Genomic DNA, 16,341 nt, shown 5'->3' on the forward strand with positions numbered 1-16,341 from the left:
CGTCACGGGCTACCTCAGTTGTGGCGCTAGCCGGGGGTGGTGCCAGCCTGCAGTACTGGCTGTCACTTGCCACATTGGGGACGGCAGAGCGCCCAGCTGCCAGGCCTATGCTTCTGTGGTAGCACTGGGGATCGAACCCACGACCTCAAGCTTCCTGGGCAGGTGCTCTGAGCCCTGAGCTGTCCCCCCGTCCGCAGGGCTCTGACGCCAAAGGCTTTGTTGGGAGCAGAGGGGACACTGAGAAGCAGTAGGTGGGCGCTGAAGCAACTCTGAGCCCGAGTATCTGCACACGCCAGATTTCCCGATGAGGCCTTGAGCTCTCCGTAACTGCATTCTCCCAGGCACGGCCCCTTCCAACGCCCCCAGAACCCCAGAGGGCAACCCAGCCCATGCCCTGCTGCCGGGGAAGAGGCGGGCGGGCGGGCAGGGAGTGTGGCTCACACCAGCCGTGTTGCTAAGGAGACTCGCCGCCCGCTGGAAGGGAGGTGCCGGGGGTAAGGCAGATAAATCAATAAGCAATCCTATTTTTATCAGTTCCCTAATGATCACTGTGAACCCGCCAGATGAGAGAGCTGCAGAACCCAATGGGTCCAGGAGCGGCCGTTCCGCACCGCTCCGTGGGTGTTTGGGGACAGTGCCAGGGAAGTTCATGAAAGGGAACCCCTGGGAGGGCAGGAGCGGGGGCCTCGCAGCTTCTAGATCCTTCTCCCACCCCTCCACCCCCCAAGTTTCGCCAGTGCAGCCCCCTCTTCCCCTCCCGCCCCCCCCCCCCCCCCCCCCCCCCCCCCGCCGGGCTCATTCCCTTAGATCAGGAAGCGGCTCTGGGCTGGTTGTTTTTCTGTTTGTTTGTTTTTGAATTTTTCAGAATCAATGTGGCTGTAATTGATGTTCTAATTTAGAAATTAAACGCATGCTCCCGGGAACACTCAAGACTGGAGCCCAGGAGTAGCGGAGAGAGGGAGGCGAATTCCCCCCCCCCCCACCTCGGGGGAGACGGAGTGCCCTTCCAGATCCCTTATTCCTCGCCGACTCTAGAACGTTATTAGAACGTTGTCACCGTCTGGGGTTTAGGGAGCTGGTCTCTGCACGCTCCTTTTGCCTCCAACAGCTGCTGTGTGTGCCCTGCATGGGACGTTGACATCGGGAGATGGTCTCTGTTCACGGTGATCAGGGCAGTTTTCGGGGACCCCCTTGGGCTGGGCAGGAGGGGCTCAGAGGTGACTTGCTCACAGACCCACATGCAACCGGCTACCAGGATGGAATCATGCCCTTCCGGAATATTCGGCGTCTGGCCGCGGGGGTCAGGGCATCGCAGCCCTGGGCTTGCAAACTCATTTCGTTCCTGGTTTAGGGGTCACACCTGCTGGGGCTCAGGTGGCTTGGTGATGGGGGGGACCCTGCAGTGCCGGGCATGAAACCCCAGGCCCTGGCATACAAGGCGTGTGCTCCTTGTTCTTTGAGGCCTGGACAACTTGGGGAGACCCTGGCCTGCCCCACCTGTCTGGGGCTCTCCTGGACGGTGCTGGGACTGGACACTGGGAGGAGGGGCGGAGTCTGGGGCGAGGGGCGGAGTCTGAGGCGAGGGGGCGGAGTCTGGGATGAGGAGCGGAGTCGGGTGAAATCTGAGACGAGAGGTGGAACCTGGGACCAGGGGTGGAGTCTGGTGCTGGGGGTGGAGTCTAGGATTGGGGCGGAGTCTGTGGCAAGGGGCGGAGCCTGGGATGAAACCTGAGACGAGGGGTGGAACCTCGGACCAGGGGTGGAGTCTGGTGCTGGGTTTGGAGTCTAGGGTTGGAGCAGAGTCTGTGGCAAGGGGCGGAGCCTGGGGTGAAATCTGAGAAGAGGGGTGGAACCTGGGACCAGGGGTGGAGTCTGGTGCTGGGGGGTGGAGTCTAGGGTTGGGGCGGAGTCTGTGGCAAGGGGCGGAGCCTGGAGTGAAATCTGAGACGAGGGGTGGAACCTGGGACCAGGGGTGGAGTCTGAGATGAATCAGGTTGGGGCGGAGTCTGATGCTGGGGCGGAGTCTAGGGCTGTGGGCGGAGTCTGGGGCTGTGGGCGGAGTCTGGGGCTGTGGGCGGAGTCTGGGGCTGTGGGCGGAGTCTGGTGCTGGGGGCGGGGTCTGGGGCGAGGGACGGAGTCTGGGCTAGGGTACAGTCAATTCCCAAGGCAGGGGATGCTCTGTGTTCTGCATCCAGTCTGAGGACACGCTGCCCGTTCTGAGCGCCCTCTGCTGTCCTCCCAAGGGGCAGGGGTCGGAGAGTGTGTGTGTGTGTGTGTGTGTGTGTGTGTGTGTGTGCGCGCGTGCCCCCACGGGCCCCTCTCTCTGGTGACTGCCTTAACTCGCCTGCCTACGCCCTTCGAGTACATGATCCTGGCCACCATCATCGCCAACTGCATCGTCCTGGCCCTGGAGCAGCATCTCCCGGAGGACGACAAGACGCCCATGTCCAGGAGGCTGGTACGTGCCCCTTTGCCCGTGCCCGTGTCCCTCCACCTCTTCCCCCTGGCCGCCTTCCTTCCCCCGTCCTGCCGCCGTTTGGAAGGACCAAGAGAGACGAGGGACCCTTGGAAAGGGCCCATGAAGTGTCAGAGGCCTGGGACATGGTTCCGAGGACGGGTTTGGTCTCCACATGGCATCACTGATACCCCCTTAGTTGGGGGAGTCCCGGGGCGGGAACTCACCTCGGGGCTCTGTGCATGCTGAACTCGCATGCAGTTTCCCCCGGCTCGGAGAGAGACCTCTTGCAAGGGACCCGGTTCCAGCACACGGGACATGCTATGTGCCACCACCAGCCGGGAAGTCTGGGATTCTCTTTCCTCGGGGACTTGGCGAGGGAGTGGGGAAAGCGGGGTGCCGGCTTCCGTCAGGAGGGTGAGGTCACATCCTCCTCCTTAGCTTGCCCTTCCCCGTCCAGTGCAGTTCCAAGAGACACACCACAAGTTTAGTGTGTAGACATGCAGCTGGGCAGGCGATGGCTCAGAGTGGGGGGCGAGGGGGTTGCAGCTTGGCATGTGGCAGCCCCGGGTTCTGTCCCCAGCACTGCATGGTCCCCCAAATACCTCTGGAAGCTGCTCCTTAACTCCCGAGCACTGGGCCAGGAGTAGCCCAACTCTGCCCCTCCCCCCCATTAGTAGGAAATTAACAAATCCAGATGTGTGGGGGAGTAACTTGGGTAATTGAGCCTGGCTGGGCAACCTAGAGCCGGTGAAGCCCGCTGACCTCCGGGAGCCTGGCAGTGACAGCCACTTGCTGGGCGGGGTGCGCTCTGGTCCTGGGGACCCGCCCTCCTTCCCTCCCTCCTTCCTGCCAGCTCCCTGCCCCGGCCAGCTCTGGCTGCTGGCGGCAGGGGACCTGCAGGAGAGGCCCAAGGCGGTGGTCCGGGCTGGCGTCTCCCTTCCTGTCTTACCTCCCTGGACCCCGACCGGAACCTGACCGGTTCTCCGGTTCCTTCCGCAGGAGAAGACGGAGCCGTATTTCATCGGCATCTTTTGCTTTGAGGCGGGCATCAAGATTGTGGCCCTGGGCTTCATCTTCCACAAGGGCTCCTACCTGCGCAACGGCTGGAACGTCATGGATTTCATCGTGGTCCTCAGTGGGTGAGTCATTGCCCCCCCCCAGGTCACCATGGCAACCAGCAACCTCAGAGCAGGGCCGAGGAAGGGGTGAGGCCCCAGGGATCTGACCTCGGGACCCACCTCCCGCAGGGCCAAGCTCTGGGCGCCGGAGGGTGGTACCCTCAAAGATGAGCCCCTTTTGGGGGGTCGAAGAGGGCTCCCCCATCATTTCCGAACTTACCCTGAAGACAGATGAGCGGGCGCAGAGAACTCTCTTCCTTCCGTGCGACCCCAGGGTCAAGACGGGGGGGGGTGTTTTCCAAGGATTCGGGGGTGGGTCTGAGCGTGGAGGAGACCCCAGTTCCATCCCAAGTGGGGGGTAGCACCCCCACCCAAACCCCACTAGGTTGTGACCCCTCCCACACCCACCCCAGCGTGCTAAAACCTTGGATAAAGGATTTATTTGGAAATGAGCAAAATGGCGTGTGCAGGGCTGAGGTGTGTGTTGGGGTGGGAGGGGGAGGGGAGACATCGTGCTAGGGGCAGGGGACACTGTGTCAACATTAGAGGGGGCATGGGCACATGATCCATCCATGTTGGAGGCTGGAGGGACACTCTGTCTGGTGGGTGAGTGGAGGTACGCAGTGTCACCATTGGGGATCAGGGGGACACGATGCCCGGGTCCACCCTAAATGTCCCCGCGAATGGCTCCTTCTGGAATGTTCCAGAATGGCTCCCTTCTGGAATGTTCCAGAATGGCTCCTTTCTCGAACATTCCAGAATGTCTCCTTCTGGAATGCTCAGAACACACCTGGAGTGGGTGACCCTCGGCTACTGAGGGAGTCCCCAGGGCACCCACTGCCCGACAGAAGACACCTCTGAAGACCAAGAGCGAGTCTGTGTCCGGCGGCACCGTTTCTGCCCGCGTTCTGTGAGCTCCCGAGCTAGAATCTTCCTCTCTGCTGCCGGTTGGTTGTCATATCGGGGGCGTTGCTGGGGATGAAACAGGGAGCTGTCCTCCGCGGGAAGCAGGGGTGTGACCATTGGGCCACCTCTCTGGCCCCTTGATTTTCAGCTTCCCCACAAGCCTCTGTCTTTCCCGCACTTGAGTCTGGGGGATCGCTAGCTGCACGATCTGCAGTTTCTTTATCTGTTTTATTTTTTTGGGGGGGTCACACCGGCAGGGCTCAGGCTGCTCCCAGGTCAGTGCTCAGGACGTGAAGCCCGTCGCCCCATCAATTCTCCGGGGGCTCTGCGTCTGCAGCTTTGGGGACACTTGGGTGACTTCATTTGGGGTGTTGGCTGCAGTCATTCAAGGCGTCCCCCCGGACTTTTCCTGGGCCCCCTGGGACAGGCCCGGCCACGTAGAAGGGCTTCCGGGCGCCCCTGGGTGCAAGCGTGTATCTGCAGCAGGGGACAGGCGTGGACAGGAGCGGTAGCCGCGGGCCTCAGGGGATCCCTCTGGGGGCTGGGCCGGCCCCGCCCGCTGCCCAGGAAGCCCTGGGCTATGGCCTTGTCCTCTGTCCGGCTGCCTTTACAGTTCCCCTTCTTGGTGGCTCTCCAGTCACCATGCCTTATGGATGGACCTGGGGCCCGTGGCTGTTGGTGGATGGACCCAGGCCTGTGGCTGTAGGTGGACGGACCCAGGGCCCATGGCTGCTGGTGAACGGACCCAGGCCCATGGCTGTTAGTGGACGGACCTGGGGCCCGTGGCTGTAGGTGAACGGACCCGGGGCCCGTGGCTACTGGTGGATGGACCCGAGGCCCGTGGCTGTTGGTGGATGGACCCAGGCCTGTGGCTGTAGGTGGACGGACCCAGGGCCCATGGCTGCTGGTGAACAGACCCAGGCCCGTGGCTGTTAGTGGACGGGCCTGGGGCCCGTGGCTGTTGGTGGATGGACCCAGGCCCGTGGCTATAGGTGAACGGACCCGGGGCCCGTGGCTACTGGTGGATGGACCCGAGGCCCGTGGTTGTTGGTGGATGGACCCAGGCCTGTGGCTGTAGGTGGACAGACCCGGGGCCCGTAACTGCTGGTGGTTGGACCCAGGCCTGTGGCTGTTAGTGAACGGACCTAGGGCCCGTGGCTGTTAGTGGACAAACCCGGGGCCCGTGGCTGTTGGTGGATGGACCCGAGGCCCGTGGCTGTTGGTGGATTGACCCAAGCCTGTGCCTATAGGTGGATGGACCCGGGGCCCGTGGCTACTGGTAGATGGACCCAGGCCTGTGGCTGTTGATGGATGGACCCAGGCCTTTGGCTGTTGGTGGATGAACCCGGGGCTCGTGGCTGTTGGTGGATGGACCCGAGGCCCATGGCTGTTGGTGGATTGACCCAAGCCTGTGCCTGTAGGTGGATGGACCCGGGGTCCGTGGCTACTGGTAGATGGACCCAGGCCCTTGGCTGTTGGTGGATGGACCCAGGGCCTGCGACTGTTGGTGGATGGGCCCAAGCCTCTGGCTGTAGGTGGATGGACCCGGGACCACGGAAACTTGTGACTGTCCCTCAGGAGTGGGGACCCTGAGGTTCACCTGCCACGTGGTGGGTTGCTTTCGTGGCACCCTGAGATTAGTCTTCGTGTCCTACCCAGGGGTTCAGGGGTATGGCAGATGCCTCGGCTTCCTGTCCATGGGATGGGGGTGCCCACAGCCGAGGGTGGAGTCCAGGTGCAGGGAAGTTCCCGGCGCCCCGCTCTGGGGCAGCCTGATTCTGCCCCTCGATGTAGACCCAGCGGGGCCCTGAGATTCACTCATTCCTCAATGCATTAATTCACTCAATAGTTTATTTACTCAGTCTCTCAGGCAGTTACTCATTCAGCCGTTTTTCATTTGGTCACTCGTTCATTCACTCCCTCACTCAGCCCCTCACTCAGTCCCTCACTCAGTTCCTCCCTCAGTTCCTCACTCAGCCCCTCACTCTGTCCCTCACTCAGTTCCTCCCGCAGTTCCTCCCTCAGTCCCTCACTCAGTTCCTCACTCAGCTCCTCACTCAGCTCCTCACTCAGCCCCTCACTCAGTCCCTCACTCAGTCCCTCACTCAGTTCTTCCCTGAGTTCCCCCCTCAGTTCCTCAGTCCCTCAGTAAGCCCCTCACTCAGTTCATCACTTTCTCACTCCCTCACTCCCTCAGTTCCTCACTCAGTCCCTCACTCAGCCCCTCACTCAGCCCCTCACTCAGTTCATCACTTTCTCACTCCCTCACTCACATCCTCACTCACTCCCTCACTCAGTTCCTCACTCAGGTCCTCACTCAGTCTCTCACTCAGTTCCTCAGTCCTTCAGTCCCTCGCTCAGTCCCTCGCTCAGTCCCTCATTTAGGTCCTCAGTCCCTCAATCCCTCACTCCGTCTCTCACTAAGTCCCTCAGTCTCTCCCTCAGCCCCTCCTCCTTCTTTCCCTCCTTCAGTGTCCCGTGTGCCGTTGTTCGGAGCGTTCGGTGGGGAGAACACCCCCAGCCCCTGCCCTCTCACTCCCTGAAAGGCAGTGAACTATCCCATCCCCCTCTGGACACTCCTGCTGGACACTGTGGGCGTTCCGCTGGGCACGTGCCGGGTGGAGCCCCTGAGCGACTCAGAGTGCCCTGGAGTCATTGGTGCGTCCCGTCATCCTTAGAAGCCTGGACCAGGTGGGGTGATGGAAAAGACGGCGAGTGTTGGGGGCTGAGACCCCAATGTTGAGATGTGCAGACATGACTGGGTGGGGGGCACTCCTCCGGGAGGAAGTGTGAGTCTCTGATCTGAGGGTGGGTGCGCCGGGGGCAGTGGTCAGCGTGGCTGGCCCGGGAGTGCGGGGGTCTGTCCCCCGGCCGAGGGCAGAGGGGAGCCGTGACAGGCTCTGGGTTCGGTTCTCCCCACCGAACGCGGGTTGGTTCTGAGTTTGCCCCATTGGGTGTCTTGTTTAGGTCACAGTCCACTGGGGTGGGATGGGGGGTGAGGGGGTCCCCAGGCTGCGACTGGGGAGGAAGGAGTGGGGGCCGGGGGTCCCAGATCGGGGGCTTTGTCGCGGCTGCCTCAAGCGCTCGGGCTGCCAACACCAATTCCCCTCACCCTCACCCGCGGGGTATTTTTAGCGGGTTCGCGCGGGGCCTCCCCGGGGAGCAGGAATACTCTGGAAAGCTCCGATTCCCCCTCGGAGCCTTTGTCTGCAGAGCTGGGAGTGTGGGGGAGGTGTTGGGAGCAGGGGGGTCCCCCCGGGAAAAGCCTGTGAGACTCCAGCGAGGAGCTGCCTGTCCTCCGGGGCCCTGCGGGGGTGGGGAAACTGAGGCTGACGGGTGGGGAGGGTCATGGGAAGGGCCAGGGAGACTCGGTGCCCAGGGGGAGACCAGGGTGTCGCGTGCAGGGTTGGGGGGACCCCACGATGCCTGAAAAGGCTGCCCCACGCGTGAGGTGCCTTTGGGGGGGCTCGTCCTGGCTTCCACCACTTGGTTGATACCCAGCTCCGAGCCTGGGTGCACAGAGCACCCCTTTTTATTTATTTATTTATTTATGTTTGGCTTTTTGGGTCCCACCCGGCGATGCTCAGGGCTGACTCCTGGCTCTGCACTCAGGGGTCTCTCCTGGTGGTGCTCGGGGGACCCTATGGGATGCCGGGGATCGAACCCGGATCTGCCACGTGCCAGGCAAACGTCCTACCCACTGTGCTATCTCTCCAGACCCTAAGCAGGATAATATTTTTAAAATTAAATTTATTGGGGGGGGGCGGGGTTCTTGGGTTCTTTAATTTTTTTTTCTTTTTGGGTCCCACCTGGCGATGCACAGGGGTTGCTCCTGGCTCTGCACTCAGGAATCACTCCTGGCAGTGCTCAGGGGACCCTAGGGGATGTTGGGGATCGAACCTGGGCTAGCTGCGTGCAAGGCAACGCCCTCCCTGCTATGCTATTGCTCCATCCCCGACCCCCCCATTTTAAACATTTTTAATTTTTTTTTATGTAGGAGAACTGCTGTTTATTCAGCCATTGATTTAAGCTGGTTGAATTGGGCATGAACTCCACAATATTTTATTTTATTTTTTTAATTGGATACACCCTTACAAAGCTGTTCCTGATCACAGTTCAGTCACACAGTGATTTAGCACCCGTCCTTCCACCAGGGCACATTTCCCACCACCAATGTCCTCAGTTTCCCTACCACCGCCCCTCAGTTCCCCACCCCCTCCCTCCAGCCTCCCTCTGTGGGAGGCTCTTTCCTTCTTGCTCTCTCTCCTTTTTCTTTTTCTTTCTTTCTTTGCTTTTTGCTTTTTGGGTCCCACCCGGCGATGCTCAGGGCTGACTCCCGGCTCCGCACTCAGGGATCACTCCTGGCGGGGCTCGGGGGGGGGCCCTCGGGGATGCCGGGGATCGAACCCGGGTCAGCCACATGCCAGGCAAACACCCTCCCTGCTGTGCTCTTGCTCCAAGCCCTCTTCTTCCCCTTTTATTTATTTATTTATTAAGCAATTTACATGGATAGTATTTGCATGTATTTGCATAATATTTGTGGGGCTTTTTTTTCTGGCTTTAAAATGCTTCTATCATGATCACGACCATCCTGTTGTTCGTTGATTGCCTCGAGCAGGCCCCAGTAAGTCTCCTTCATCCTAGCCCTGAGATTTTTTTTAAAAAGTGCCATATTCAAGGCTCTTTCGGGGTTAGGAGAATGAGACCCATCATTGTTGCTGGTATTTGGCATATTGGGTGCGCCACGGGGAGTTTGCCAGACTCTGCCGTGTGGGCAGGTTACATTCGGTAGCCTGCCAGGTTGTCCAAAAGTAAGAATGAGATAATAAGATGTCACGTGGCCGCAAATGCGGCCGCATGCTTCCGGGAGCTGGGTTTTATAGTCTCTGGGTCTTGGCCATTGATGGGATTACATGGCGCAGGGGGGCAGTTGGTGGGTGTGACCCCCGCCTACTGGAAGATGGAGGATCTGGGTGGAGGATGCTCAGCCCCGATCCGAGCAGGCTTGGAGATCTCAGCCCCAGGACCCGCATGCCTTTGTTCCTCTGCCAGTGCCTTCGTGCGTGTGGAGAGTGGTCTCAGCATGGCTGTGGCTGGTTCTGGAGGTCTTCAGTTGCCGGAGCCCTGGTCAGGGCTTCTATATCCATTTTTTAAAAATTTTCTTGAATCACCGTGAGCTATTTCCTTCTCCTTTTGTGCATTGCGGTTTGCAATACGGGAGGGACCCCCTTTCCGGGGTACTGGGTGCCAGTGAATCAGAAGGGGGAGGTGGTTTGGGGGACAGGGGGTGCTCACCCCGAGACACTCGGGCCTTCCTCAGTGGCTCAGAAGGAGCTTGGAGGAGATGCCCCGGGGGAGAGTCTGTCCATCCCCGGCCTCCCATCTTCAGGGGGTCCCCTGGACTCCGCACGAGTGGACCAGGGGGCAGATCTCTCCTATGTTGGCACGCTTGAAGAAGGGGGGATGGGGCTGGAGCGATAGCACAGCAGGGAGGGCCTTGGCCTGGCACACAGCCGACCCGGGTTCGATTCCCAGCATCTCATGTGGTCCCATGAGCACCCCCAGGAGTGATTCCTGAGTGCAGAGCCAGGAGTCAGCCCTGAGCATCGCCGGGTGGGACCCAAAAAGGAAAAAAAAAAGAAGAGGAGGAGGGGGAGAGCCGTTAGGGTGGAGGAAGCTTCCAGAAGAGACTTCCCCCCTCCCCGCCCCTGTCTGTCCCTCTGTCACGCAGGGCCCGTTGATGGGAGGCTCAGCTCGCGCCGTCCGCGCCCCCGCCCGTCCTTCCCTTCCTGTGTCTCGGCTGCCACTCTCGTACCTGGAGCCTGGGCCGCGGTGACCCGCCGGGCACAGCAGGGCTTGGTCCCGGCCTGCATCGTGCATCTCTGGCGAGGGGGCGAGACCCAGGAGGCGGGTGACAGTCTCCCGGCCTTCGCCCTTCAGGCCCGATTTACGGGATGAGGCGTGATGTGTCTCCCGGCCTGGACAGTCTTCCCCCTCCTCCCTCTCACCCCTCGCAGGGGGCTGGGTCGGTCAGCATCACTGTCGGCTGGACGGGTCTTCTGATGCCAGCTGGCATGTCCAGGCCCTGTCCATACACACACACACATACGCAGAAATGCACACACACGCACACACACACGCACATGCACACACGCACACACACGCACACACACGCACACACAGACACACATGCATATGCACACACACACGCATGAAACACATGCACACACATGCACACACATGCACACAAATTCACACACATGCACACGCACGAAACACACATGCACACATGCACATGCACACACATACACAAATTCACACGCACGCATGCACACACATGAAACACGCATGCCCACGCATGCACACACATGCACACACGCACACACGCACACACACGCACACACACAAATTCACACGCACACACATGCACACACACAAATTCACACGCACACACATGCACACACACAAATTCACACGCACACACGTGCACACACGCACACATACACGCACACACGGACACACACATGCATATGCACACACATGCACACAAGCGCACACACGCACATATGCACACACAAACGCACACGTAAATGCACACACGAACACACACATGCCCACATGCACACACATACACACATGTGCACACACATACATACATGGGCGCACACACATACACACATGCACACACACATGCACACACGTGCACACACGCGCAATGCACACACACATGCATACACATACACATATGCATACATGCACACATATGCACACACATGCACACGCACGCACGCACACACACACTGTTTCTCCCCTAGCTGCCCCAGCAGAACCTTTCTGAGTTCTGGGGCCCACGGGGAGCATCAGGGGGCCATTAACAGCCCAGAAGCCTGCAGTGACCAGAGGAGCAGCGAGTCCGCCAGGCAGAGGGGACACGTCCGAGCGCACGCAGCGGCCCCCAACTGGCCCGGGTCGGGGGTGGCAGCTATGGGACAGGGGGACGCTGAGACCCAGCTCCTGGGCAGCCGCCGGCCTGGAGGGGGAGACCAGGACGGGGAGCTGAGGCGGGGGCAGGGTTGGGGGTCTTGGGGGGGACAGATGGACGGGGGAGCTGCCTCGGGGGATGAACGTAGAGGGGGCAGCCTCACCTCCGCGGGCCTCGGGGCCGGAGGTGCTTTTGGGGGACCATCGGCACCCGAGGGTGTGCAGTGGGAGGTGGGGGGGAGGGTCCCTCGGCTTCTGGTGACTTACGGACGGTCAGAGGGCGCTGATTGGCTGGCTGCCAAGAGATTGACAGCAACTGCTGGGGGCGGGACCACGTTGGAGGAGAAGCGTCTAGAACAGCTTCCTGGCTCCGAGATGGGGTCGCAGATTCAAGAATGTTCCTCCCTCCCCCTCCGTCCCGGCCGCCCCCTCCCTGCCTGGGCCCATAGCTATGAATTTGGGAAACATAATAATAATAATTATTATTATTGCTTTTTGGGTCCCACCCGGTATTGCTCAGGGTTCCTCCTGGCTCTGCATTCAGGGATCGCTCCTGACGGTGCTCAGGGGACCCTATGGGATGCTGGGGATCGAACCCAGGTCAGGCAAATGCCCTCCCTGCTGCATTATTGTCCCAGCCCTGTAACATCTTTTGATTGCTTTGGCTTGGTGAGTAAATGTATTAAGTACCATAATTATAAGGTCCGGTGTGAGAAAGATCTATGACCTTATTACGATTCTTTAGTGTTTTTTATTTTATTTTATTTTATTTTTGGGTCCCACCCGGCGATGCTCAGGGCTGACTCCTGGCTCTGCACTCAGCAATCACTCCTGGCGGTGCTTGGGGGACCCTAGGGGATGCCAGGGATCGAACCCAGGTCGGCCGTGTGCCAGGCAAACACCATCCCCGCCATGCTATTGCTCTGGCCCCCAACGTTGAATTTTTTTTTCTTTTTGGGCCACACCCAGCAATGCACAGGGGTTCCTCCTGGCGCTGCACTCAGGAGTTACTCCTGGCGGTGCTCAGGGGACCCTATGGGATGCTGGGAATCGAACCCGGGTCAGCCGCGTGCAAGGCAAATGCCCTACCCGCTGTGCTATCTCTCCAGTCCCTGAATTTTTTTTTTTAATTTTCTTTTGGTGCTTAGGGCTGACTCCTGGCTCTGCACTCAGGAATCATTCCTGACAGTGCTCGGGGGACCCTATGGGATGCCGGGAATTGAACCCAGGTCGGGCAAATGCCCTCCCTGCTGCATTACTGTCCAAGCCCTGTAATATCTTCTGATTGCTTTGGCTTGGTGGGTAAACACATTTAGTAGCATAATTATAAGGTCCAGGATGGGAAAGATCGATGACCTTATTATGACCCTTTTGGTGTTGGGGCCATGCTTAGCAGTGCTCAGGGGTGACTCTTGACTCTGTGCTTTGGGGTCTCTTTTGGTGGTGCTCAGGGAATCATATGGTGCTGGGGACTTTATGGGGTGCGGGGATCAAGCTTAGAACCACTATGTGCAAGGCAAGTTCCCTCCCTGACTCTCTCTCTCTCTCTGTCTCTCTCTCTCTGTCTCTCTCTCTGTCCCTCTCTCTCTGTCTCTCTCTCTCTGTCTCTCTCTCTGTCCCTCTCTCTCTGTCTCTCTCTCTTTCTGGGCCCTGGAAATTGAGAATTTTCCTTCAACACATCTGTTTTTTCCTTCCGACGCTCTTCTCCCTTCTGCAATGAATTTTTTTCTAGTGGGAGTCACAGCTAATGGTGCTCAAAACTCAGTGCTCACAGCTATCCCTCGCTCTCCTGCTGAGTGTTGTTTAGTTTTTTTTTTTCTTTCTGGGTCATACCCGGCGATGCTCAGGGCTGACTCTCCTGGCTCTGCACTCAGGAATCACTCCTGGCGGTGCTCAGGGGACCCTAGAGGATGCCGGGGATTGAATCCGTGTGCCCGCATGCCAGGCCAACACCCTCCCGGCCCTCCCTGCTGTGCTATCACTCCGGCCCCTTGGGAAACTTCTTGGAGCACCACCAGCCAGGACCATAAGTACATGACCATCGGGCCGTGATCTAGAAAGTTCTGTCGGCCTGGCCCTGCCTCTGGGTTCAGCTCGCCGCCCGCTGCTATGGAGAACGGCAGGGGATGGCGCGCATGGGGACTTGTAAATCTTCAGTGCTCGGTGGAGAAATTATTTTATAAAACAAACAAACAAAAAAACGCTTTGCTGAGAACATTGCTGTATGATTATGATCGTTTTTTCCAGCTTTCGGGTAGAACAATTGTCAAAAGATCCCACCAGCCCCCTTGCCTGTTAGTGGGATGTTTCTTTCTCTGACTTGCTGAGCCCATGATACAGCGAGAGAATTACATTCGGTCTTGTCGCGCTGCGGTGATTAACCCCTACGGACAGAACTTGGGGCCTGGGGGCCCTGCTGGGAACGTTCAGTGTGCCCTTGGGTTCTGCCTCACACCCCGGCCCTGGGAGGAGGAAGGGGAGACCCCCTGGCTCCTGGTTTCTCATTGGGGGTTTGTGTGGCGGAGGCAGGTAGCCCGGAGAAGTTCAGTCCCTAGTTCTGGTGCTTGGGGGGGCCAGAAAGGCTGCCTGGCCCCCCTCGGACACTCCCCCCCACACCCTGCTCCTCGGATGGGCCAGTGCGGCCAGCCCTGTCCCCCGTGCCTGCCCGCCCCTCCTCTGACCCCCATGGTCCCCTCGGCCTTCTCGTTTCAAAGCGGAGGGTGGTGTGTGCTGGTTTGGGCCGTGAGCTTCCGGTCAGTGTCGACATTCAGTCCCCGACGCTGTTGTCTGTCCATCCTGGTCACCAGTCCGACCCCACTGTTCATGACCCTCCAGAGTTCAGCCACCCTATCACCTCTCCTTGTCCATCCACCCCCACCGTCCATCCCCCATGGTCCATCCCCCATGGTCCATCCCCATGGTCCATCCCCCATGGTCCATCCCCCATGGTCCATCCCCATGGTCCATCCCCATGGTCCATCCCCATGGTCCATCCCCCATGGTCCATCCCCATGGTCCATCCCCCATGGTCCATCCCCCATGGTCCATCCCCATGGTCCATCCCCATGGTCCATCCCCCATGGTCCATCCCCATGGTCCATCCCCCATGGTCCATCCCCCATGGTCCATCCCTCATCGTCCATCCCTCATGGTCCATCCCCATGGTCCATCCCCATGGTCCATCCCCCATGGTCCATCCCTCATCGTCCATCCCTCATGGTCCATCCCCATGGTCCATCCCCATGGTCCATCCCCCATGGTCCATCCCCCATCATCCATCCCCCGTGGTCCATCCCCCATTGTCCATCCCCCATCATCCATCCCCCATTGTCCATTCACACCCACCATCTCTCCACCCCCATTGTCCATATCCCCCATTGTCCATCCATCCCCACATCCCTCCACCCCCCACTGTCTGTTATCCCCCATTTCCCATCCCCCATTCTCCATCCACCCCATTGCCCATCCCCCACTATTCTTTTATCCCTCATTGTCCATCCATTCCCCACTGTCCATCCCCCATCATCTATTCATCCCTCATTGCCCATCTGTCCCCCATCGTCCATCCACCCCCCCACTGCCCTTCCACCCCCCCACCATCCATTCTCCACCGTCCATTCATCCCTCATTGTCCATCCATCCCCCATGGTCCATCCCTCATGGTCCATCCCCCATTGTCCATCTGCCATCATCCATTCTTCCCTTATTGTCCATCTGTCCCCCATCGTCCATTCATCCCCCACCGTTCATTCCCCACTGTCCATCCCTCATTGTCCATCCATCCCCCATGGCTAACCCCCATGGTCCATCCGCCATCATTTATCCCCCATGGTCCATCCCCCATTGTCCATCCTCCATGGTCCATCATCCATCCGCCATGGTCCATCCTCCATCATCCATCCCCTATCATCCGTTCATCCCTCATTGTCCATCCATCCCCCATGGTCCATCCCCCATGGTCTATCCCCCTTGGTCCATCCCCCATCATCCATCCCCCATGGTCTATCCCCCATCGTCCATCCCCCATCATCCATCCCCCATCGTCCATCCCCCATGGTCCATCCCCCATCATCCATCCCCTATCATCCATTCATCCCTCATTGTCCATCCATCCCCCATGGTCCATCCCCCATGGTCCATCCCCCATGGTCCATCCCCCATGGTCCACCCCCATCGTCCATCCCCCATGGTCCATCCCCCATGGTCCATCCCCCATGGTCCATCCCCCATGGTCCATTCCCCATCATCCATCCCCTATGGTCCATCCCCCATGGTCCATCCCCCATGGTCCATCCCCCATCATCCATCCCCCATGGTCCACCCCCCATGGTCCACCCCCCATCATCCATCCCCCATGGTCCATCCCCCATGGTCCATCCCCCATCATCCCCCATGGTCCATCCCCCATCCTCCATCTCCCATCCTCCATCTCCCATCATCCATCCCCCATGGTCCATCCCCCATCGTCCATCCCCCATGGTCTATCCCCCATCGCCCATCCCCCATGGTCTATCCCCCATCGTCCATCCCCCATCATCCATCCCCCATCGTCCATCCCCCATGGTCCATCCCCCATCATCCATCCCCCATGGTCCATCCCCCATCATCCATTCATCCCTCATTGTCCATCCACCCCCCACATTCCATTCCCCATCATCCATCCCTTATTGTCCATCTATCCCCCATCGTCCATCCATCCCCCACCGTCCTTCCACCCCCACTGCCCATCCCCCACTGCCCACCCCCCACCGTCCATGGACCCAGAACGGGTCTTCGCATGGACCTCGGGGTGCGCGTCTGCTCGGAGCCAGGCCGGAGCTCCCGTCTGCAAGTGGCCAGGATGCCCACTGGCCAGCGCTGGGCTGGGGGTCCCTGGCA

At 59.5% G+C, this 16,341-nt stretch overlaps 1 protein-coding gene across 1 annotated transcript in view; it reads left to right on the forward strand.

Annotated features, from left to right (window-relative positions):
• Positions 1-16,341, forward strand: part of CACNA1E (calcium voltage-gated channel subunit alpha1 E) — a 179,051-nt gene that overhangs the window by 45,834 nt on the left and 116,876 nt on the right. Inside the window, 2 exon segments of the mRNA XM_056108143.1 lie at positions 2,352-2,458; positions 3,458-3,597. Of these exon segments, the coding sequence (XP_055964118.1) occupies positions 2,352-2,458; positions 3,458-3,597 (247 nt within the window).

Source organism: Sorex fumeus, unplaced genomic scaffold (genome assembly GCF_029834395.1).
Source record: "Sorex fumeus unplaced genomic scaffold, SorFum_2.1 ptg000195l, whole genome shotgun sequence".
Lineage (NCBI taxonomy): Eukaryota > Metazoa > Chordata > Mammalia > Eulipotyphla > Soricidae > Sorex > Sorex fumeus.